The sequence below is a fragment of the Ranitomeya variabilis genome, chromosome 5 (assembly GCF_051348905.1).
Source record: "Ranitomeya variabilis isolate aRanVar5 chromosome 5, aRanVar5.hap1, whole genome shotgun sequence".
Lineage (NCBI taxonomy): Eukaryota > Metazoa > Chordata > Amphibia > Anura > Dendrobatidae > Ranitomeya > Ranitomeya variabilis.
Window position 1 is genome coordinate 589,979,746 of NC_135236.1, and position 25,494 is coordinate 590,005,239.

At 43.4% G+C, this 25,494-nt stretch overlaps 1 protein-coding gene across 1 annotated transcript in view; it reads right to left on the minus strand.

Annotated features, from left to right (window-relative positions):
• Nucleotides 1–1,494: 1,494 nt before the first annotated feature.
• DOCK2 (dedicator of cytokinesis 2) overlaps nucleotides 1,495–25,494 on the minus strand; it is a 1,347,187-nt gene continuing 1,323,187 nt past the window's right edge. Inside the window, exon 52 of the mRNA XM_077266018.1 lies at nucleotides 1,495–4,438. Coding sequence (XP_077122133.1) covers nucleotides 4,376–4,438 — 63 coding nt within the window. The 3' untranslated portion in view covers nucleotides 1,495–4,375. The remainder of the gene's footprint in view (nucleotides 4,439–25,494) is intronic.

Below are 25,494 nucleotides of genomic sequence, written 5' to 3' on the forward strand. Positions count from 1 at the left end.
TTCAACTCCAAATGTGGTCTCTCCACAACGTGGGCTCATCTCCTACTTATAGCTGATGAGCAAAATTACCTTTATTAACCCCTGAATGAAGCATTGATGCCTTTTTACTGGAAATTTTAAATATATTATGATTATGTAAATTGAAAACATCCTATTAATAAAGCCAGATGTAAATCAAGCACTATTGATTTTATACTTCTTTTATATTTTGCAACCCCCTCTGAACCCACTTCTGGCTTTTGGCTTAAAAACAAAATTGTCCAACAAAACTCTGTGGAAAACCACCCTAATATTTTCATGAAAACAGACACAGGATTAGATGGACATATGCTAAATGCGAAAACTTTTATTTCTAAACAAGCAAGTACAAGCAGAAAAAACGCATGCATTTTCATTGAAAATTAGAAACATGAAATGGTGAAGTAAGCTCAAGAGAGTTTATCATTAACTTAAGCAATAGCTTAAGGGTATGTGCACAAGAAAATGGAACCTCTGCGGATTTTTCTGCACCTGTTTTGAGAAATCTGCAGGTAAAAAGCACTGCGGATTCCTATAATGGAGCAGGTGTAAACCGCTGTGGAATCCGCACAAAGAATGAACATGCTGCGGAATAAACAACGCAGCGTTTCCGCATGTTTTTGTAAACTCATGGAAAACTGCTGCGAATCCGCAGCGCCAAAATCCGCAACGTGTGCACACACCCTTAAGGGGTTTTCCGCTTTCAGCTTGCTTCTTCCTGCATTGGCAGAGCCATTTAACTTAGTGATTGGCTGCAAATATGTTGATGTGATGTTACTAGTGCAGCCATACAACTGAGATCAGGGCAGAGAAACACCAAGAAGGGTAAATAAAGCAAAGTTGTTTTTTCACACCTAAACTGCACCTACAGGCAGAAGTTTCCAGGAAAACCCCTTTAATTTACTTACAATGTTATGCAATAGATGTACGCTGTACAGAAAAACCTTATTAGTAACAATAGAATATTACTCTAAAGGTACATTCACACTAAGCGATGCTGCAGCGATACAGACAACGATACCGATCGCTGCAGCATCGCTGTTTCGTCGCTGTGTGCTCGCTGGAGAGCTGTCACACAGACGGCTCTCCAGCGACCAACGATGCCGAAGTCCCTAGGTAACTAGGGTAAACATCGCTGGATGTCGCTGGATCTCCCGCTGACATCGCTGAATCGGTGTGTGTGACACCGATCCAGCGATGTCTTCACTGGTAACCAGGGTAAACATCGGGTTACTAAGCGCAGGGCCGCACTTAGTAACCCAATGTTTACCCTGGTTACCATTGTAAAAGTAAAAAAAAAACCACATACTCACATTCCGGTGCCCGGCGTCCGCTTCCCTGCACTCCTCCTGCATCCTCTGTCAGCACCGAACATCTCCGGCATCTCCCACAGAGCAGAGCGGTGACGTAACCGCTCTGCTTTACGGCCGGCACTTACACAGGATGCAGGAGGAGTGCAGGGAAGCGGACGCCGGGCACCGGAATGTGAGTATGTTTTTTTTTTTTACTTTTACAATGGTAACCAGGGTAAACATTGGGTTACTAAGTGCGGCCCTGCGCTTAGTAACCCGATGTTTACCCTGGTTACCAGTGAAGACATCGCTGGATCGGTGTCACACACACCGATTCAGCGACGTCAGCGGGAGATCCAGCGACGAAATAAAGTTCTGGACTTTCAGCAACGACCAGCGATCTCACAGCGGGATCCTGATCGCTGCTGCGTGTCAAACACAACGAGATCGCTATCCAGGATGCTGCAACGTCACGGATCGCTATCGTTATCGTTGTAAAGTCGCTTAGTGTGAAGGTACCTTAGGGCTAGGTTCACATTAGCGTATAAAAATATCGACCGAGTTTCATCCAGAAAAAAAGAGGACAAATTCCATCTCAATTTCTTCACAAACAAATTTGTCAGTGAAAAAATAATAATTTGAATTGCCCAATTAAATAACATTGGTCAGAGTGCTGTACATTTTTTCATTGCCTGTACTCGTACTAAAAATAGGCTCATGTGAACTTGGCCTTAGGGTGGAAAAGGGCAAGTTGATTGACCTTAATCAAATGTGCATGGAGACTTTTAGCTCTAAAAAATATTAACATTTTACTGAAAATAAAGAAAGGCTGAAATAGCTTCCCAGTTCACACCAGGGGAATGATCACACAATGCAAATTTTCTGCAGATTGTATTAAGGAAAGTTATGATACAACCACATTCAGATAAATGGAACGGATTTTTAGCCACAGAAGTTTCTGAATTTACCCAAAGTTATTAATCAAATTATTCAAAGTGTAAATTTGGAAGTAAGCATTTTTACGCAGTAGCATTCATGGAGAAACATTACTTGGACTTGTCAAGCCAGTTATTTCATTAAAATTAAAATTTATAATCTATAGTTACTAAAATAATTTGAGACCCTTTCCTAACTAATGACCTACTCTGTGCAGTATGTTTGAGGGTATGTACACACGTTGTGGATTTTGCTGTGGAGAAATAGTAGTTTTCATATTTTTCAGCACTCACTATGGAAAATTGTAAGCAAGATTTTTTTTGTGCATGGGCTTTAGGAAAGGCTTCCCTTATGGTCGATACCCATACATGCCATTTCTCTGCAGTGCATGTTGTGTCGTGTCACAGGAAATACACCCTCATTTGGCTTTCTACTTCTTTGGCTAACTGCATTAAACTTTCATGTTGATTTCACTGATAATTTCTTATCAGAAAATGCTTTTGTTTAGGTGTTAACTTCCTTGGTTAGTCTTGACATCTCTATGAGATGATTGCAGTTCCATCTTTGTGAAATTTTAGCATCACTTTTGCTACAGTGATCTGACTGATTAGTAAATATTTGCTGATCCTCTTGTAGCCTTCACGTGTTTTGTGTAAAGACATTTTTTCTTTCTTGGGAGACATTTCTCTTCCATGTGGTGCCACTGCTGACAGAATTAAATGGGAAGGGGTTTTCTTTGTTATCTAATGCCTTTTTATAGTCAACTGTCTGCTGGACACCTGTTTATTGAACAGCAAGACACAATTGTGGTTGAATGAATTAAATAATTAATTAGAATTTTATAGTATAAACTTTAGCCTTGCTCCTAAGACTTTCTTTGGGGTGTACTCATTTTTGCAACATGGTCTTGAGTGAATTTGTTATGAAAATTACTTTTTGGGGTACAAAATAACAAATTATACTGTCAGTCAATGGTCCATATTTATGGAAGTCTAAACTAAAGGTTTTTCTGACAAGTGTGTTAAGATGTATTTATTTATCCTGAGAACTGCACAAATTTTTATTTACTGACTTCACTTGTTATTGAACCATATTTTTTCTAATCTAATTTTTTTGTTATTTTTTTATCTGATTAATGTACTTTATTATATTTTTTGCATGGTTATAAGGTTGCCATATTGTCTGAGTTGCAGCTCTACTCTGTGAACAACACTTTACAGATTATCCTTATATTAGGCGCATGAACACAGGAAACTTATGTCTGAAGATGGCTCATTGACAACATATAAGTGTGTGCACATGTTGTATTTTCCTTTCTGAATCCCACCTGGAATAGTGCCTCAAACTCACTGCAAAAAATGAACATAGTGCACAGCAATGTTAAAACAACATTGCAGTGCACAATTTCAGCCTTTTGTTATTTATTTTAACTGCTTCGATGTTCACAAACTGTGAAGAGGTTGAAAAAAGCATATTCATTCAACAGGCAGATTCTGCTAAGAGAGATGATGTTGTGTGTGCACACCCTTGGAGAGAATTTTGGGGTCATGCTCTGTGAACTTTGCACCTGTATTTATTAGTCAAGGTGTGGAAAAACTATTTAGTCAGTATATTATTATTTGCCTAAAAAAATTGGAAGGAATTAGAGATGAACAAATCAATTCACGGGTCCCTGATCTAGTGACAGCATCAGGATTACCTTGCCTTCTAGGAGGAGTCATGTGAATTGTGTACTACCTGCCGGAATCCCTGGCATCTCTTCGTGCATGCATCACGTCACAACATTGCATTGTGTTGGACGAGAGATGGTGGCAAATTGGAGGCAGTTTGCAGCGTTCCCATCTGGTGATTCTGCAAATCAATTTGCTCATCTAGGAGGGTATCTTACATGTCTAACATGTCAGTGAAATGTAAGGTAGTGAGTAAAGAGTTTTCTCTTCTAGTGTAAAACAAAATATGCCATTATAAGCTGTTAACCTTGGCCCTTTTTCAATTGTTACCGTACATTGCTGTGCAAATGATTTTTTTTTTTTATCTGCTCTCCTTTAATTTGGACAAATAAAGACAATATACACAAGGAGACTGGATCACCGCTCAGAGATTTTTGTGATCTTAAAGGGAATAGCCATCTACAGTGTCTCATCTTGCTGGTTCATGGTCTGCTTCCCATCATCAGTGACCTTAGCGGAGCGCTGCAAAGAAATAATAAAAAATAAAATAAAAAGGTTAATTATACAAGATTTATTATTATGCACAATACATATCTCAAGAAAAAAATTACATAACTAACTTCTAACAATGGTTACTGAAGTAACTTAAAAATGACAAAAATGTAACACCTTCCTGAGATGCGACGTATACAGCTCTGGCAAAACTTAAGAGACCACCACATCAAAACCCTGGAAAGTAATCAAGAGGATGATGGATAGTTACAAGCCATAAAACAAAGAAGAACTGCTTAAATTTTTTCTCCAGATGCAGTGTGAAAGACTGGTGGAAAGCATGCCAAGACGCATGAAAGCTTTGATTAAAAATCATGGTTATTCCACAAAATATTGATTTCGGAACTCCTGAGTTAAAGCATTAGTATTGTTGTTTCTAAATGATTATGAATAGTGTTGAGCCACCCCCTAGTGTTCGAGTTTGGTTCGGTTTGTCAAATTGGGGCGTGTTCGACGAATGTTCGTCGAACGTTCGACGAACACCGTCGAACCCCATTGAAACCAATGGCAGGCAAACACAAACACATACAAACACATAGAAAACACCTTAAAATGTGTCCACAAGCTGACAAACTGCTCAGAAGACACAACAAACACATGGAAAATTCACAAGTTCATATAGTCATGCGAAAAGAAAAGAGGTGGAGGAGTAAAAGGAGGAGGAGACACAGATATAGGCATGTCATGCCCTTCTAAAATAAAGAAAGGCTGGAGTAAAAATCTAAAATCAGCCTACCAACACGCAAAAATTTTTTTAAAAGAAATATCTTTATGTAGAATGGCGGGTCCATTCAGAACACTTTCCTTAGAAGACATAGTGGTATCCCCGTTGGGAGTCGTGCCAAAACAGGAACCCAATACATTAAGACTAATCCACCATTTGTTATATCCAAGGGGCAGGTCAATAAACGACAACATCGATGCGGAACCAAGTAGAGTACTATACACTGTACCTCCTTTGACGAGGCAATCAGGCGGGTCAAGAAGTTGGGAAGGGGCACCCTAATGGCCAAAGCAAACATTGAGGGGGCGTTCCGGTTACTACCTGTGCCTCCGAATAGTGTCCGCCTATTGGGCTGCTTCTGTGAAGGAGCATACTACATAGATCGCTGTTTGCCCATGGGATGCTCCATATCCTGCTCACTATTTGAGGCGTTTAGTTGCTTCCTCGAATGGGTCATCATGGATGTTTCTATGAGGGCACATATTATCCATTACCTCGACAACTTCTTATGCCTGGGCCCAAAAGATATGCCACGGTGTGAATACACGCGGTAGTCCACCTGTGAGAAGGAGAGAGCTGGAGGGATAGCGGACACCCCAGAGCCGAGGGGTTAGATTGAGAAAGGAAGAAGGTGGTGTAGCTAGCTTCACAGGCAGGCTACTCCGCTGACGTGCAGACACTGCTACTAAGCCCAAAAGAATTTACTGGGTAAGATGCAGTCAAAAATGATTAGATACACAGGCGGTGTAGCTAGCTTCACAGGCAGGCTACTCAGATGACTACCAGACAATGCTACTAGCCCAAAAGGATTGGCTGAGATAGATTACACCAAATGCTGTGACAAACACTTGCACAGCACTGGCAAAGACCTGCCTGGCAAAAAGCGCTATGAACTGCTGTAACCTACCCTGAAAAGGGCTGATATTACAATTAGTCCCAAATCCCTAAACCTATCTCTCTATCTAAGTGCAAATTCAATAGCAATTAACACTCTTAGATGGCACCGCTGCTGCTGGGCGCTATACAGTCTAAGGGTACCGTCACACAGTGCCATTTTCATCGCTACGACGGCACGATTCGTGACGTTGCAGCGTCGTATGATTATCGCTCCAGCGTCGTAGACTGCGGTCACACGTTGCAATACACGGCGCTGGAGCAATAATTTCATGACGTATTTGCGATGTAGAAGCCGTTGGTTACTGTGCGCACATCGTATACAACCTGTGTCACACGATGCAATCATGCCGCCACAGCGGGACATTAGACGACGAAAGAAAGTTTCAAACGATCTGCTACGACGTACGATTCTCAGCGGGGTTCCGGATCGCAGTAGCGTGTCAGACACTACGATATCGTAACGATATCGCTAGAACGTCATGAATCGTGCCGTCGTAGCGATGAAAATGGCACTGTGTGACGGTACCCTAACACTAAGCTGCAGCAGTGAGGAAATGGTGGTGACGGGGAAAAAGGCTGGTTCTTATAGGGCAAGGACATGTGACATACACAGTCAATGACACATACCCTTGCTTGTGTGCATCACACGCATTTTGCAGTGTGTATGTGCACTGCTGATAGGCTGAGAGACTGCACCGCGCCACTGTAAATGTGGGAAAAAAAATGGAGATTGGCATTATTTCAGCACAGATCTATCCCTCACCCCCCCCCCCACACACTATACACTGAAACAGTCTATTAACATTGATAAACAGTTTTAATGTGAAAATCAAGTAAGGCTTTAGGTGAACGAACAGTTATCGAACAGAAACTCGATGTCATGCCTGCAGATACTTATCTGTCTGGCCGGCATGCTCCCAACATCCCTCCTCGCTGCATTCTGCCTGGCTTCTCCGGCTCACAGCGCTTCGGCGGTTCGTGCATGCGCCGTAGCGCCTCTTCCGCTGCCAGGGATTCTGGGAGGTCGTGACCCGGTGGCTCCGCCCCAATAAGGCGGAGCCCACCGGGTAATTCAGTTCGGCGCTTTCCCATGTAAGGAGCCTGTGTATCGTCGTCATTGTGACACCTGCTTTGCTTTGGTGTCCCTCGTCGTCCCCAGGTCCCGTTCTTGCCTGCCTACTCGTTAGTCCAGAGTCTTTCCCTTCTCTGCTAGCCGGTTACCAGTCCTATTTTTGATTGTCTGCTGTCCATCTTTCTCTTTCTCCAGTCGTCCCTTTGGCTCGGCAGTTGCGGTTCCACCCTCCTTGGGCCTGCTCCTAACACTCCCTATATAGGGGTTGCATCCATCAGGTTTACTCACCCTTGGGGGCTCTAGGGCCGCGACCCATAGGGTCCACTTTCGGGTTCTTCTTCCCTCTGTCACTTCTGTGAAACATAATAGTATACACAGGCCATGGATCCCGCTGGAGCCTCAGCTGCTCAGAAAGAGCTAGTCTTTTTTTGTGAGAACCAGTCTCGTATGATGTCTTTTATGAAGTCTATGGACTCTCGTCTTTCTGTCCTTCAGACCGCTGATCCCGGGAATGCTTCCCAGTTGGCCAGTCTGCAACAAGAACTGGCTCAACAGCGAGACACCCAAGCCCATATCTTAAGTTACATGGCCTCTGTTGACACTCGGCTTCTCTCCCTGCAGTCTGCCGCATCAGCTCCCGCTCCTGTCTCGGCTCCCTCCTCCCTGTTTAGCTAAACCATCACCCAAATTATGTTGGGGATTCTTAGATCAATGCCGCCTCCATTTTGAGCTTTTGCCTCTACAATACCCTACAGATCGGGCCAAGGTAGCCTTCATAATTTCTCACTTGGAGGGAGATGCGATGACCTGGGTAAATCCTCTCTGGGAGCGTGACGACATTGTGGTTTCACAACTAGCTATTTTTTTTGAGACTTTTTGTCGAATATTCGACGAGTCACGTCACCTGGCTTCTACCACTGAGTATTTAGTTAATTTGCATCAGGGGTCTCTAACTGTAGGACAGTACACTATTCAGTTCTGTTCTCTGTCTTCCGATTTAGGTTGGAATAATGAAGCTTTGGTGGGAGCATTCTGGCGAGGCTTATCCGGGCATATTAAGGATGAGTTAGCAGGTCATGATACTCCAACCATTTTGGAGGATCTGATTTCTTTGTCTACTCGTATTGACCTTCGTTTCCAGGAGAGCCTATGAGAGAATGATTCCTTGGCCTTTCCTGTCTTCACGTAGACCACCCAGTCCTCGTCTCAGGGCGACCTCCTCTGTACCAGCGCCGGAGCCGATGCAAGTTGATCAGCAATGTCGCCAACAGAGACGCACCCAAGGTCTTTGTTTCTACTGCGGGAGTGCCACTCATCTCCTGAGTGCTTGTCTGGATCGCCTGGAAAACTCCTCTGCCTAGGCCAGGTAAGAGAGGCCTCCCTAGGTGCATGTGATGCCTCTCTACCTCTCACTCAGTCTTATTACACGTTTCTGGTAAATGCTTTTCCTTACTAGCCTATATTGACTAGGGGAGTTTTATTAGGTTAGAGGAGGTTATTAAATTCTCTGTCCATGTTAGAACTTTAGAAAATCCCCTCTTCCTCACCTCCGTGGATGGCAAGCCCCTGCAGGAGACTATAACTCAAGTCACGCAAATAGTAGAGCTTCAGGTTGGGGTTCTGCATAAGGAAAAAAAATATGTTTTATGTTTTAGCCAATATTTCACATCCAGTTCTTCTTGGCCTTCCTTGGTTGCGGACCCACGAGCCTGCCTTGGATTGGCATAATGGCAATATTCTTCATTGGGGGGATTCCTGTCAGGCTCAGTGTCTGCTGCTGATGCGTCCTATTTGTGTTCCTGTTCCTCTCTCTTTCCTCCTAGCTTGCTCTCAATTTACAGTTTCTTCTCAGACATCTTCGATAAAAAGGAGGCAGAGAATCTTCCTCCGTATCGACCCTACGACTGCCCTATTGACCTCGTTCCTGGCACCATTCCTCCTAGAGGAAGAATCTACCCTTTCTCTCCCGCAGAGACTCAAGCCATGTCGGAGTCTGTTCAAGAAAATCTCGCTAGAGGCTTCATTCGGAAATCCTCTTCTCCTGCCGGAGCTGGTTTCTTTTTCGTTAAGAAGGATGGCTCCCTTCATCCTTGCATTGATTATAGAGGCTTAAAACAACATTACAGTGAAGAACAAATACCCATTGCCACTAATCTCTGAACTCTTTGATCATCTTAGAGGAGCATGAATATTTACTAAGCTTGATCTTCGAGGAGCCTACAACCTGGTTCGTATCCGAGCAGGGGATGAGTGGAAGACCGCATTCAACACCCGTGACGGTCACTACGAGTATCTAGTCATGTCTTTTGACCTCTGTAACGCTCCTGCTGTATTTCAAGAGTTCGTAAACCATGCCTTCAGAGATCGCCTCTATTCTAGTGTCAGTCTACCTTGACGACATCCTCGTTTTCTCTCCGGATCTCTCCACTCATCGACATGACGTTCGTCTAGTTTTACAACTTTTAAGGGAGAATCATCTTTTCGCCAAGATTGAGAAGTGTCTTTGAGCAGTCCAGTGTACCCTTTCTTGGGTTTATTATCTCCAACTCTGGTCTGAAGATGGTTCCAGCAAAGGTGTCTGCTGTTCTCGACTGGCCACTGCCCGTTGGGGTTAAAGCCATTCAACGTTTTCTTGGCTTTCTTGGCTTTGCCAATTATTATAGGCAATTTATTCCTCATTTTTCCTCTTTAACCAGACCCATCTCTGCTCTTATCTGCAAGGGCGTCGATCCTAATCACTGGTCCTTGGAAGTGGAAGGCGCTTTTCTAACTCTGAAATAGGAATGTGCTGCTGCCCCGGTGCTTCATCGACCGGCCTCCAATAAACCTTTTATTCTTGAGGTTGATGCATCTTCCCTAGGAGCTGGAGCAGTCCTTCTACAGAAATCTGTCTCAGAGAAGAAGCCACCGGTGACTATTCGACCAAAGTCTTTCAGTCTTTCTCCTCCTCTGAACGTAATTATTCCATTGGAGACAAGGAGCTGCTAGCCATTAAGTTGGCTTTAGAAGAGTGGCATTATCTTCTCGAGGTGGCTATTCATCCCTTCATCATTTTTACGGATCATAATAATCTGGCTTATGTTCAGTCTTCCCAAAGGTTAAACCATCGGGAAGCCAGATGGTCATTGTTTTTTGGACGGTTTGACTTCGAACTTCACTTTCGTCCTGTGATAAGCACATCAGAGCTGATGCTCTCTCAAGATCCTTTCAGCCTCTGGATGAAGTGGAGAGTTCAGCTCATATTCAGCTCCAAGTTTGCCGGACATGTAGGAAGCAAGAAGACTCTCTCTTATTTCACTCCATTATTGGTGGCCGTCTCTTCGCCAAGATGCCCTGGATTTCATCGCTTCTTGCTCCTCTTTGCCGAGGAACTTTGTTCTTGGAACATTACCTTCTAGACTCCAGCATCCGCTTCCTGTGCCTTCAGTCCCATGAGCCATATCGCTATGGACTTTATCACTGATCTTCCTCGCTCATCGAATTGCTCCATTATCTTGGTAGTTGTGGATAACTTTTCCAAGATGGCCCACTTCATTCCCTTACCTGGACTACCGTCTGCTCCCGAGTTAGCGAAGATATTCATATTTCATATTTTCCGACTTCTCGATCCGACAAGAAATGCTGAGGGAAGCCGTGGAGTCCAATTTACCACCCAATTTTGGAGGGCTTTGTGCGGTCTAATAAAAGTGACTTTAGATTTCTCCTCCACCTATCATCCTCAGTCTAATGGCCAGGTTGAGCGTATTAACCAAGTTCTCACATCTTATCTTCGGCATTTCTCCAATGCTCATCAGAATGATTGGGTTTCCCTGCTTCCATGGGCAGAATTCACCTACAACAATCACCCTAGTGAATCTTCTTCCAAGTCTCCTTTTTTGTGGTCTTTAGGCAACACCCCGGCATACCTCTTCCCATTTCCTCCACCTCAGGCATACCGGCGGCGGACTCTCTGTCCTTGGAATTCTCCGAAGTTTGGCAAGAGACTAAAGAGGCTCTTATAAAGGCGAGTAGTCAAATGAAAAGGTATGCAGACAAAAGACATTTAGAAGCTCCTCCATATCAACCAGGAGATAAAGTCTGGCTCTCCTCTCATTACATTAGACTTAAGATTCCCTCTCAGAAACTAGGTCCACGTTACATTGGCCCCTTTGTAGTTTCTAGTTGAATCAATGATGTAACTTACAAGTTAAAGTTGCCTGCTTCGTTGTGAATTCCTAATGCTTTTCATGTGTTGCTTCGTAAACCCACAGTGTTTAATCGTTTTCATTCATCCCAATCTCTTTCTCCTTTATTCTCTACTTCTGATGCTATATTCGAGGTTAAGGATATTCTTGCCAAAAAAACAGTTAGGGGGCGGACTTTATTTTTTATCGACTGGAAGGGATTTGGTCCTTAGGAAAGATCATGGGAACCCCGAGAGAGCATCAATGCTCCCCATATTTTGAAAAGGTTTCTCTCCAGCTTTAAAAAGAGGGGGAGTAAGAGAGCCTGTCACGCCCGTAGATACTTACCTGTTCAGCCGGCACACTCCCGATTTCCCTCCTCGCTGCATTCTGCCCGAATTCTCCGGCTCACGGCGCTTTGCGCATGCGCCGTAGCATCTCTTCCACCGCCAGGGATGCTGGGAGGTCGTGACCTGGTGGCTTCACCCCAATATGGCAGCGCCCACCAGGTATTTCTGTTCGGCGCTTTCCCAGGTAAGGAGCCTGTGTATCGTCGTCGTTGTGACGCCCGCTTTGCTTAGGTGTCCCTCGTTGTCCCCAGGTCCCATTCCTGCCTGCCTACTCGCTAGTCCAGAGTCTTTCCCTTCTCTGCTAGCCGGTTACTAGTCCTATTTTTGATTGTCTGCTGTTCATCTTTCTCTTGTCTCTTCCGTTACCTGTCCTATTGTCCTCCACTGTTCCCGCTGTCTTCAGTACTGCCTCCACTTATTGTTTTGTTTCTTTTTCAGCTCTCTGCCTTCAGTCATCTTTGGAACCTGAGTCTGCCTTTTTGTCCTGCACTTTCACCTATTCCCGCTTTGACCCAGTCGTCCCTTTGGCTCCGGCAGTTGCGGTTCCATCCTCTTTGGGCCTGCTCTTAACACTCCCTGTATCCGTATACAGGGAGGAGGTGCATCCACCAGGTTTGCTCGCCCCTGGGGGCTCTGGGGCCGCGACTCACAGCGTCCACTTTCGGGTTCTTCTTCCCTCTGTCTCACTTCCGTGAAACGTAATACTCTTACAGCTGAATTTTAAGCAAATTGTTCGAGTTCGGCGAACGACTTGAACACCGACCAAAACCGCTCGAATTAGAGATGAGCGGTGTTCGAGTCGAACTGTTCACCAATTTCAAATTATGAACTTGTTTTCTTTGCATTATTTGAGGTCTGAAAGCCCTGTTTTTTAAAAATTTTGACCATTTTTCTTTGTCAGAAAAAAAGTACAAAAATGATTGCTTGGAAATTCGGAGACATGTCAGAAGTTTATAGAATAAAAGAACAATTTACATTTTACTCAAAAATATACCTATAAAGAGAAAAATCAGACAAACTGAACATTTTGCAGTGGTCTCTTAATTTTTGCCAGAGCTGTATATAAGGCTTTGTGGGAGCCGAGTTCCTGAAAACTGCCATATAAATATGGAGCTGTTATCACGTGGGGGCATGCTGAGCGCCGCCGTGATCGAGTGCCTCTCTCACATAGATAGTGATGCCCACAATTGGTGCTAGCACCGATCGCAGGTGTTTAACCCTTTCATGACCTTGGGATTTTTCGTTTTTCCGTGTTCGTTTTTCCCTCCCCTCCTTCCCAGAGCCATAACTTTTTATTTTTTCATCAATTTGGCCATGTGAGGGCTTATTTTTTGTGGGACGAGTTGTACTTTTGAACAACATCATTGGTTTTACCATGTAGTGTACTAGAAAACGGGAAAAAAATTCCAAGTGCGGTGAAATTGCAAAAAAAAGTGCAATCCCACGCTTGTTTTTTGCTTGGCTTTTTTGCTAGGTTCACTAAATGCTAAAACTGACCTGCCATTATGATTCTCCAGGTCATTACGAGTTCATAGACACCTAACATGACTAGGTTATTTTTTACCTAAGTGGTGAAAAAAAAATCCAAACTTTGCTAAAAAATAAATAAATAAATTGCGCCATTTTCCGATACTCGTAGCGTCTCCATTTTTCATGATCTGGGGTCGGTTGAGGGCTTATTTTTTGCGTGCCGAGCTGGCATTTTTAATGATTCCAATTTGGTGCAGATACGTTCTTTTGATCGCGCGTTATTGCATTTTAATGCAATGTTGCGGCAACCAAAAAAACGTAATTCTGGCGTTTCGATTTTTTTCTCTTTACGCCGTTTAGCGATCAGGTTAATGCTTTTTTTATTGATAGATCAGGCGATTCTGAACGTGGCGATACCAAATATGTGTAGGTTTTATTTTTTTTTATTGATTTATTTTGATTGGGCCGAAAGGGGGGGTGATTTAAACTTTTATATTTTTTTTATTTTTTTCACATTTTTTTTTACTTTTGCCATGCTTCAATAGCTTCCATGGGAGGCTAGAAGCAGGCACAGCACAATCGGCTCTGCTACATAGCAGCGATCTGCTGTTCGCTGCTATGTAGTAGAAAATCAGGTGTGCTGTGAGCGCCGACCACAGAGTGGCGCTCACAGCTACCGGCGATCAGTAACCATAGAGGTCTCAAGGACCTCTATGGTTACAATGGAGAAGCATCGCCGACCTCCGATCATGTGATGGGGGTCGGCGATGCGCTCATATCCGGCCGCCCGGCCGGATGCGGTAATTAAATGCCGCTGTCTGCGTTTGACAGCGGCATTTAACTAGTTAATAGTGGTGGGTGAATGGCGATTTCACCCGCCGCTATTGCGGGCACATGTCAGCTGTTCAAAACAGCTGACATGTCCCTGGCTTTGAAGCGGGCTCACCGCGGAGCCCTGCATCAAAGCAGTGGAGCTGACCTCGGACGTACTATCAGTAAGGGGTTAACTCCTGTGAAGCCACTTCCAATAGTGACAGCGACATTGCAGTATATCACAGTGTAAGGGAGTTCCTTCTGTGTTCCTGTTGGCACAACGTGATGCGATTGTGTTGCGTCAATGGTCTCCATGGTGACCCTGTGCCCAAAGATGCTGAGAGCACCAGCTGACATGACCTCTCTCTGCATGTCACACACACTACTATAATGCTCTGAAGTGCAGAAGCATTGTAGAGTATTAGATCAGCGATCTGCCACTACAAAGTTGATGCCCCATCCTAGGACAAGAAAGTTTAAAAAAAAAAATAATAATCACAAAATAAAGAGCAAAAAAAGAAAATATTAATCCAATAAATACATTTATGTAAAAAAAATAGTACACATATTTGGTATTGTCATGTCTGGAACAACTTGACCTATAAAACTGTCCCACTAGCTAACGCCTTCAGTGAACACTGTTAAAAAAATAAATAAATAAGAAACAAGGCACAAAACTATGCTTTATCATACTGCCTAACAAAAAGTAGAATAAAATGCGATCAAAAAGATCAATCTAAATAAAAAGGTATCTCTGAAAGCGTCATCTTGTCCCACAAGAAACAAGCTGCCATACAGATCAGTTTTTATTGTGTAAAAGCGCCAAAACATTAAAAAAGATATAAATGAGGAATCACTGTAATCATACTGATCTGAAGAATAGAACTACTTTATGGATTTTACCACACGCGGAACGGCATAAAAAAACACCAAAAATAATTCTTGAATTTCTTGTTTGTGTTAATTTTGTCTCTCAAAAATCGGTATAGAAAGCGATCATAAAAAGGCCATGTGCCTGAAAATGGTACCAATAAAAACATCAACTTTAGAACAAAAAACAAGTCCTCATATGACTATGTCAGCAGAAATTTGGAAAAATTATAGCTATCAAAATATGGCGATGCACAAACTTGTTTCTGTAATGAAAAGCGTATTTTAGTGTTTGACAGAAGCCAAACAAAAAAGTGCTATAAATCTAGTATCGCTGTAATTGCACCAATCTGAAGAATAAAGTCATCTAATCGCTTATACTGCAGGAGGAACAGTGTAAAAAATGAATAAAACCAATTCTTCACCTGCTGTTATTTTTTTCATTCTGCCTCCCAAATATCACAGTAAGGATCGGCTCACATACATCCTGTGCTTTGCGGCTGAGCGCTTTTATACCGGGGTTTCTTTGTAAATGTCTGAAATACGTGATCCGGCAGTGTCCATCAGGAGTGCATAAAAGCATGGTCGACCACAGTTTTGTGCACCTCTGAAAAGAATGACATCTTTGAATAATAGTCAGATGGAGCCTAGAGTAACTCTGCTGCTGAATTATAGTGAATAGATCTCTTCGGGGTCTCATCTGAATCACATCACTTGGAGATTTAGATGTAAATCCCTATGTAAGTGCTCAATAAAATGTGTTCCCAAATGTTATGTTCCCCCGCAAATGCTTCAAAACAATGCACAAAAATAGCAAGCTCTCAGGTCCGTCATCTGTTAGGGGAAGTTTAGGGGACTTCCACGTTATTGGAAGTATGTTGTGAACTATATTTCTTGGCTCCCTCTTGTGGTCACTAGCGGTATGACTCTTGGATTATCTTTCTCCAGGTTGGTACCCACCTGGTTCATTAGGCCTTGGGTGTTCCTATTTAGACTTCCTGGAAACTCAGTCTTGTGCCTGGAATCGATGTAGTCAGTCTATGTCTGTTTGCTCCTGACTCCTGGTCTCCGGTTCTTTGCAAAATAAGCTAAGTCCTGCTTTCTTATTTTTGTTATTTCGCATTGCTTCTATTTTGTTCCAGCTTGTTCATAATGTGATTCCTGATTTTTGCTGGAAGCTCTAGGGGGCTGATATTCTCCCCCCACACCGTTAGTCGGTGCGGGGGTTCTTGGATATTCAGCGTGGATATTTTTGTAGGGTTTTTGCTGACCGTATAAGTCCTCTTCCTATTTTCTGCTATTAATTAGTGGGCCTCTCTTTGCTAAATCTAGTTCATCCTTACGTTTGTCTTTTCTTCTTACCTCACCGTTATTATTTGTTGGGGGCTTGTATTATAACTTTGGGGTCCTTTCTCTTGAGGCAAGTGAGGTCTTATTTTCTCTGAAAGGGTTAGTTAGTTCTCCGGCTGGTGCGAGACGTCTAGAATCAACGTAGGTACTTTCCCCGGCTACTTCTAGTTGTTGTGCTAGGATCAGCTATATGGTCAGCCAAGTTACCACCTCCCTATGAGCTGGTTTTTGTGTTTGCGGACTTAGCTGGAACTTCTGCGATCCTCTACCACTAGGATCATAACAGTATTCCAGGCCAAAAGGTGAATATTTAATGCATTGCAGAAGCGGGATTAAAAGAAAAGAAGTTCTGAGGTTTTTTTTTTTTTTTCTTCTTCCCCTTTTTCCTCTGAGTGGCTTGAAGCTCTGCTGCAGACATGAATGTTCAGACTCTGATTACTAGTGTGGATCAGCTTGCTGCACGAGTGCAGGGCATTCAGGATTTTGTTACTAGTAGTCCAATGTCAGAGCCTAAGATACCTATTCCTGAGCTTTTCTTTGGTGATCGATTTAAATTTGGGAATTTTAGGAATAATTGTAAATTGTTTCTATCTTTGAGACCGCGTTCGTCTGGAGACTCAGCTCAGCAAGTTAAAATTGTTATCTCTTTCTTGCGTGGCGACCCTCAGGATTGGGCTTTTTCATTGGCGCCAGGAGATCCGGCATTGGCAAATATTGATGCGTTTTTTCTGGTGCTCGGATTGCTTTATGAGGAGCCCAATCTTGAAATTCAGGCAGAAAAAGCGTTGCTGGCTATCTCTCAGGGCCAGGATGAGGCTGAAGTGTATTGCCAAAAATTTCAGAAATGGTCCGTGCTTACTCAATGGAATGAGTGTACTCTGGCCGCAAATTTCAGAAATGGCCTTTCGGAAGCCATTAAGAATGTGATGCTGGGTTTTTCCATTCCTACAAGTCTGATTGATTCTATGGCTCTGGCCATTCAGATAGATCTGCGTTTGCGGGAGCGCAAATCTGCTAATCCTCTGGCAGTGTTGTCTGAACGGACACCTGACTCAATGCTATGTGATAGAATTCAGACTAGAACTGAACGACAAAATCATAGACGTCAGAATGGGTTGTGTTTTTACTGTGGTGATTCTACACATGTTATCTCAGCATGCTCTAAACGCCTAACAAAGATGGTTAGTCCTGTCGCCATTGGTAATTTGCATCCTAAGTTTATTTTGTCTGTAACTCTAATTTGCTCATTGTCTTCCTACCCTGTTATGGCATTTGTGGATTCAGGTGCTGCCCTGAGTCTTATGGACTTGTCGTTTGCCAAGCGCTGTGGTTTTGTCCTTGAGCCTTTAAGAAATCCTATTCCTCTTAGAGTGATTGATGCTACGTCATTGGCAGAGAATAAGCCGCAGTATTGGACACAAGTGTCCATGTGCATGGCTCCTGAACATCGGGAGGTGATTCGTTTTCTTGTTCTGCATAAAATGCATGATTTGGTCGTTTTGGGTCTGCCATGGTTACAGACCCATAATCCAGTTTTGGATTGGAAGGCAATGTCTGTGTCAAGTTGGGGTTGTCAGGGAATTCATTGCGATTCCCCGTCGGTGTCTATTGCTTCTTCTACTCCTTCTGAAGTTCCGGAGTATTTGTTGGACTATCAGGATGTATTCAGTGAGTCCAGGTCCAGTGCCCTTCCTCCTCATAGGGACTGTGACTGCGCTATAGATTTGATTCCTGGTAGTAAATTTCCTAAGGGACGATTATTTAATCTGTCTGTACCTGAGCATGCCGCAATGCGTTCTTATATAAAGGAGTCTTTGGAGAAGGGACATATTCGTCCATCCTCTTCCCCTCTTGGTGCGGGATTCTTTTTTGTAGCCAAGAAAGATGGGTCTTTGAGACCTTGTATAGACTATCGGCTTCTGAATAAAATCACGGTCAAATTTCAGTATCCTTTGCCACTATTGTCAGATTTGTTTGCTCGGATTAAGGGTGCCAAGTGGTTCACCAAGATAGATCTTCGTGGTGCGTACAACCTTGTGCGCATTAAGCAGGGAGCTGAATGGAAAACTGCGTTTAATACGACCGAAGGTCATTTTGAGTACTTGGTGATGCCTTTTGGGCTCTCTAATGCTCCTTCAGTGTTTCAGTCCTTTATGCATGACATCTTCCGGAAGTATCTAGATAAATTTATGATTGTTTATCTGGATGATATTCTGTTTTTTTCTGATGATTGGGATTCTCATGTAAAGCAGGTCAGGATGGTGTTTCAGGTTTTGCGTGATAATGCTTTGTTTGTGAAGGGCTCAAAGTGTCTCTTTGGAGTGCAGAAGGTTTCCTTTCTGGGTTTCATTTTCTCCCCTTCTACAGTGGAGATGGACCCAGTCAAGGTCCGAGCTATTCATGATTGGACTCAACCCACATCTGTTAAGAGTCTTCAGAAGTTCTTGGGTTTTGCTAATTTCTACTGTCGTTTTATTGCTAATTTCTCTAGCGTTGTTAAACCTTTGACGGATATGACCAAGAAAGGTTCTGATATGGCTAATTGGGCTCCGGCAGCCGTGGAGGCTTTCCGGGAGCTGAAGCACCGGTTTACTTCGGCGCCTGTTTTGTGCCAGCCTGATGTCTCACTTCCCTTTCAGGTTGAAGTGGATGCTTCTGAGATCGGTGCAGGGGCTGTTTTGTCGCAGAAAGGCTCTGGTTGCTCTGTGATGAGACCTTGTGCTTTTTTTTCTAGGAAACTTTTGCCTGCGGAGCGGAACTATGATGTTGGTAATTGGGAGTTGTTGGCCATGAAGTGGGCATTTGAGGAGTGGCGTCATTGGCTCGAGGGAGCTAAGCATCGTGTGGTGGTCTTGACTGATCACAAAAATTTGATGTATCTCGAGTCTGCTAAGCGCCTGAATCATAGACAGGCTCGTTGGTCGTTGTTTTTCTCCCATTTTGGCTTTGTGGTCTCATACCTGCCTGGTTCGAAGAATGTGAAGGCTGATGCTCTTTCTAGGAGTTTTGTGCCTGACTCTCCGGGAGTCTCAGAGCCAGCTGGTATTCTTAAAGAGGGAGTAATCTTGTCGCCCATTTCTCCTGATTTGTGACGTGTGTTGCAGAGATTTCAGGCTGGTAGACCTTACCCTTGCCCACCTGATAGACTGTTTGTTCCTGATAAATGGACCAGCAGAGTTATCTCCGAGGTTCATTCCTCTGTGTTGGCAGGGCATCCTGGGATTTTTGGTACCAGAGATTTGGTAGCTAGGTCCTTTTGGTGGCCTTCTTTGTCGCGGGATGTGCGTTCTTTTGTGCAGTCCTGTGGGATTTGTGCTCGGGCTAAGCCTTGCTGTTCTCGGGCCACCGGGTTGCTTTTGCCCTTGCCCGTCCCGAAGAGGCCCTGGACACACATTTCCATGGATTTCATTTCAGATCTTCCGGTGTCTCAAGGAATGTCTGTCATCTGGGTGGTGTGTGATCGCTTTTCCAAGATGGTCCATTTGGTGCCCTTGCCTAAGTTGCCTTCCTCTTCCGATCTGGTTCCTTTGTTCTTTCAGAATGTGGTTCGTTTGCATGGCATTCCTGAGAATATCGTGTCTGACAGAGGATCCCAGTTTGTGTCCAGGTTCTGGCGATCCTTTTGTGCTAAGATGGGCATTGAGTTGTCTTTTTCATCTGCCTTTCATCCTCAGACTAATGGCCAAACGGAGCGAACTAATCAGACGCTGGAGGCTTATTTGAGATGTTTTGTTTCTGCGGATCAGGATGATTGGGTGACCTTCTTGCCATTGGCTGAGTTTGCCCTCAATAATCGGGCTAGTTCCGCTACTTTGGTTTCGCCATTTTTCTGCAACTCTGGTTTTCATCCTCGTTTTTCCTCGGGTCATGTTGAATCTTCTGACTGTCCTGGGGTGGATTCCGTGGTGGATAGGTTGCAGCGGATTTGGAATCATGTGGTGGACAACTTGAAGTTGTCACTGGAGAAGGCTCAGCGTTTTGCCAACCGCTGCCACGGTGTGGGTCCCCGACTTCGTGTTGGGGATTTGGTTTGGTTGTCTTCTCGGTATGTCCCTCTGAAGGTTTCCTCTCCTAAGTTTAAGCCTCGCTTTATTGGTCCTTATAAAATTTTGGAAGTCCTTAATCCGGTCTCTTTTTGTTTGGATCTTCTGGTGTCGTTTGCCATTCACAATGTGTTCCATAGGTCTTTGTTGCGGCCGTACGTTGTGCCTGTGGTTCCTGCTGTTGACCCTCCTGCTCCGGTCTTGGTTGAGGGCGAGTTGGAGTACGTGGTGGAGAAGATCTTGGATTCTCGTCTCTCTAGACGGAGGCTTCAGTATCTGGTCAAATGGAAGGGCTATGGTCAGGAGGATAATTCCTGGGTGGTCGCCTCTGATGTTCATGCGGCCGATTTGGTTCGTGCCTTTCACGCTGCTCACCCTGATCGCCCTGGTGGTCTTGGTGAGGGTTCGGTGACCCCTCCTTAAAGGGGGGGTACTGTTGTGAACTATATTTCTTGGCTCCCTCTTGTGGTCACTAGCGGTATGACTCTTGGATTATCTTTCTCCAGGTTGGTACCCACCTGGTTCATTAGGCCTTGGGTGTTCCTATTTAGACTTCCTGGAAACTCAGTCTTGTGCCTGGAATCGATGTAGTCAGTCTATGTCTTTGCAAAATAAGCTAAGTCCTGCTTTCTTATTTTTGTTATTTCGCATTGCTTCTATTTTGTTCCAGCTTGTTCATAATGTGATTCCTGATTTTTGCTGGAAGCTCTAGGGGGCTGATATTCTCCCCCCACACCGTTAGTCGGTGCGGGGGTACTTGGATATTCAGCGTGGATATTTTTGTAGGGTTTTTGCTGACCGTATAAGTCCTCTTCCTATTTTCTGCTATTAATTAGTGGGCCTCTCTTTGCTAAATCTAGTTCATCCTTACGTTTGTCTTTTCTTCTTACCTCACCGTTATTATTTGTTGGGGGCTTGTATTATAACTTTGGGGTCCTTTCTCTTGAGGCAAGTGAGGTCTTATTTTCTCTGAAAGGGTTAGTTAGTTCTCCGGCTGGTGCGAGACGTCTAGAATCAACGTAGGTACGTTCCCCGGCTACTTCTAGTTGTTGTGCTAGGATCAGCTATACGGTCAGCCAAGTTACCACCTCCCTATGAGCTGGTTTTTGTGTTTGCGGACTTAGCTGGAACTTCTGTGATCCTCTACCACTAAGATCATAACAGAAGTACAAAGGTCCTGTAAAAGCACTACAGCTCCTGGCCCCCCAAAAGAAATTCAGCACTCCCAAATCCAAACGCCCCTTCCCTTCGAAGCACCGAAGTTTGCCTAAACCACATTTAGAATCAAACATGTTTGGCATTTCTCTAGCGATGACAGCCCGCCAAATTTACAGGTGCGTGTCTCAAGAAGCATGAGCTGGGCATTACCACGTACTTGTGATTACAATGTACTGGTGACAGTAATATACTTGTGACTGCAGCATACTGGGATACAAAGTACGAGCACCACAATAGCAATTTGCAATTTTCAGTTAAAACCATTACTACACTTGTAGGATAAATTCCCAAAAGGTATAATTTCCAAAATAGGGTCATTTGAGAGGGAATTCTGCTCTTCTAGCACCTAGAGGCTCTGTATATGGAGTCTGCAAACTTTCCTGGCAAAATCTGCACTCCAGGAGGAAAATAGTGCTCTGGCCCTCCTGAGTCTTGCTGTATGGCTAAGCAATATTCAGCAGAAAATGTGGGACAAATTTTGTTGCAATTTTTACACATTTCCCAGTTTGAAATAGTAAAATCTGGGGCTAAAGCAAAATTTCAGTGGTAAAAATGTAATTAATTTTTCTTCACTGCTCAAGGGTATACAATTTTGTCACACACCTGTGGTGTCAATATGATCACTTCACCCTAGATCACTGGCACCTCAGGGGCTCTTACCAATGTGACATGGCACCCCCAAACCAGTCCAGCAAAATCTGAACTCCCTTCTGAGCTCTGCACTGTGCCTCAAAAGTAGTTTTCGGTCATATGTGGGGTATTGGTCTACTCAAATTTTGGGATCCATTTTACCTTGTTAACCTTGTGAAAATAAAAACATTTTGAGCTAAAAAAACATTTTTGTGGGAAAAAAAACTTAGATTTTTGTTATTTTCAACGTTATTACCTTCCGTGAAGCACCTGGGGGTATCTAAACTAGAGCAATCAGGTAACTTATCTAACTGTCACTTGTGCCTAAACTGTGTAAAACACCCACATCAGGGGCTCTCCAAATGCAACATGGTGTGGTGTCCGCTAATAATTCCAGCAAATTTTACATTCAAAAAGTCAAATGACTCTCCTTCCGTTCTGAGCCCTGTCGTGTGCCAAAACAGTCGTTTTCCCCCACGTATGGGGTATCTGCATACTCGGAAGAAATTGGACAACAAATTGTATGATGCAATTTCTCCTGTTACCCTTGTGAAAATTCAAATTTGGGGCCAAAAAACATTTGTGTATGAAAAATTAAATGTTTTTTATTTTCACGACTCAACGTTATAAACTTGTGTGAAGCACTTGGAGGTTCATGGTGCTCAGTACACATCTACATAAATTCCCCGTGGCATCTAGTTTTCAAAATGTTGTTACTTGTGAGTGGTTTCTACTGTTTAGGCACATCAAGAGCTCTGCAAATGTACCACGGGGCCCACTAATTATTGTAGCAAATTTTACATTTAAAAAGTTAAATGGTGCTCCTTCACTTCCAAGCCCTGCCTCCAAACAGTGGGTTTCCCCCACATATCAGCGTACTCAGGAAAAAATGCACAATAAATTTTGGTGTCTATTTTTCCTGTTACCCTTGCAAAAATGAAAATATGTGGGTCTAAAGTAACTGTTAAAAAAAAGTTAAATGTTTATTTTTCCACCCACATTCCATTAATTTCTGTGAAGCACCTGAAGGGTTAATAATTTTCTTGAATGTGGTTTTGAGCATGCTGCAGGGGTACAGTTTTTTGAATGGTGTCACGTTTGGGTATTTTGTATTTTCTGTCATACATGCTCCTCAAAAATCACTTCAAATGTGATTTGGTCCCTAAAAAAATGGTTTTGCAAATTTTGTTGGAAAAATTAGAAATCGCTGGTCAACTTTGAATCCTTATAACTTCCTAACAAAAAAATATGTTTCAAAAATTGTACTGATGTAAAGTAGACATTTGTAAATGATATTTATCAACTATTTTGTGTGATATGACTCTCTGATTTAAGGGCATAAACATTGAAAGCTTGAAAATAGCAACATTTTCAAAATATTCACCAAATTTTAACACCGTCATGAAGTACAATATGTCACAAGAAAACAACCTCAGAATCAGCGGGATCTGTTGAAGCACTCCAGAGTTATAACCTGCGAGATTACCTACACTGCATGGGCATCACCAATTATGCAGGTATGAGCACAGTGTACAGGTACCCCAGTTTGGGCATCTGTCTTAGTCATGTTTCTCTGGTCTTATATAGTGATTTACACTATGTAGCAACTCTAGTTTCACCCAGACTTTCAAGTGTCAAGCTTTCAAGGTTGTATGAAACTGAGATATCATTGAGTCATCAGATAAGGGGCCATAAACCCCTAGAATATAAAAGCTAAAAGGATTTAGATCAAACCACCACAGGCAGAGTTTCAGTAAACCTTAATGTTTTACAATGACAAACAGCAAACATATAGAGGCTTAGAACTTTTTGTGAAGTGAATAAACAAACATTTCTCAAGATTGTGTCATTATGAGCATTGTCTGTCACATCTAAATGTTTTACAGGAAATGCAGCTATGTAATTGTCTGAATGCACTCGGTATACAGTATTTTAATCTGTATTCCAAATCGCCATTTGTATATTCGCCATTTGTACATTTGATGCAGCCAAAGTTATGGCTCTCAAGGAGAGAAACTAATATAGCGGACAAATAAATATTTGTAATGAACCACTGAGCCAAACTAACAGCATTGCTTTATCAAATTTATATGAAGTGTATTGTGTCCAATGTGAGCAGTCAGGCAATACAAAAAGGAGCTTTTCAAGTGAGCTCTTTAAGGTAGACAAATGCTATGAACTCTTTGCCAACAAAGATGTGGTTTCACCTATTGGGGGTACCTTTTTTTAAAAATATACTATTGCCATCACAGCCCCACTTGCTCAAAATTCTGTGGCCTATAACAGTACAGAACACGTTCACCCAGGTCATGTTCATGTCGTCGGAGATAAGGAAGAGACATTTCAGGAGACAGAGTTAAGAAGTAGGCCCAATGTAGAGGTGTGGGTCTATGAGACTTGTAATGGAGGGCATGAGCTGACAAACAATTCCCCAATGGGGGGTCCTTTTTTTAATAAATAAAATAGTGCCATCACAGCCCCCTTGCCCAAAATTCACCTGCCTATAACAGTACAGACCACGTTCACCCTGGTCATCTATTGGTTCCGGATGATGAGGATGAGGATAAGGAGGAGGATAAGAACAAACAGACCAAATCTGGAAGCATATACCCATGTGTGGTTGTGAAGAGGTGCATGAGAATACACATTCCCAAAACAGAGAATGTATTTGAGGTTATGTTTTGCTGTTTTCACTTGGTAGTGTACAGAAGTCTTTCCCAATTCAGCCCTTGTTCATTTTTATAAGAGTCATCCTGTCAGCATTTTCAGTTGACAGGCGGATGCGCTTATCTGTTATAATTCCACCAGCGGCACTAAAAACCCACTCTGATAGAACGCTAGCAGCAAGGCAGGCTAGGACCTTCAAGGCGTAGAGAGCCAGTTCATGCCATGTGTCTGGATCGCCCCCATAAGGCAGTGGGGTACTCGGTACCGGGTCCTTCGGTTCTCAAGGGGGATGTCACGGTGGCTGACCCGGTCCGTGACCCCAGGGTCATCCGTGTAAAAGGGGGGAAAGGTCCTTAAAGGGGAAATGTTCGTGACACCACCTGTGGTATTCGGTCAGGGTGACCAAGGCTGCTTAGGGGTCCGCTGGGGTGATGTTATGGCAGCAAGATGGTATACCTTCCCACAGGTGAAGTACGTCCCCAGGGCTTCCCAGTGTGTAGATTGTGGATGGTGAGAGGTGCAGTGAAGAACAAGGACACAAGGTTGCAGACTCTTTACCTTTTTACTGATGGCTTCAGCATCCGCAGTCCAGAGCACCAGATAACAGGGCAGTCAGAGTCCGGCTGGTCTCAAGGCAAATCCAAAGTCCCCTTATCCAGGTGGAAATCAGTAGCCTTCCTCTAGCACCTAGGTGTTGTAGTACCTTACTGCTGAGCTTCTCATAAGGTCCTCACAACTGTGATAGATGTTCTAGATGTT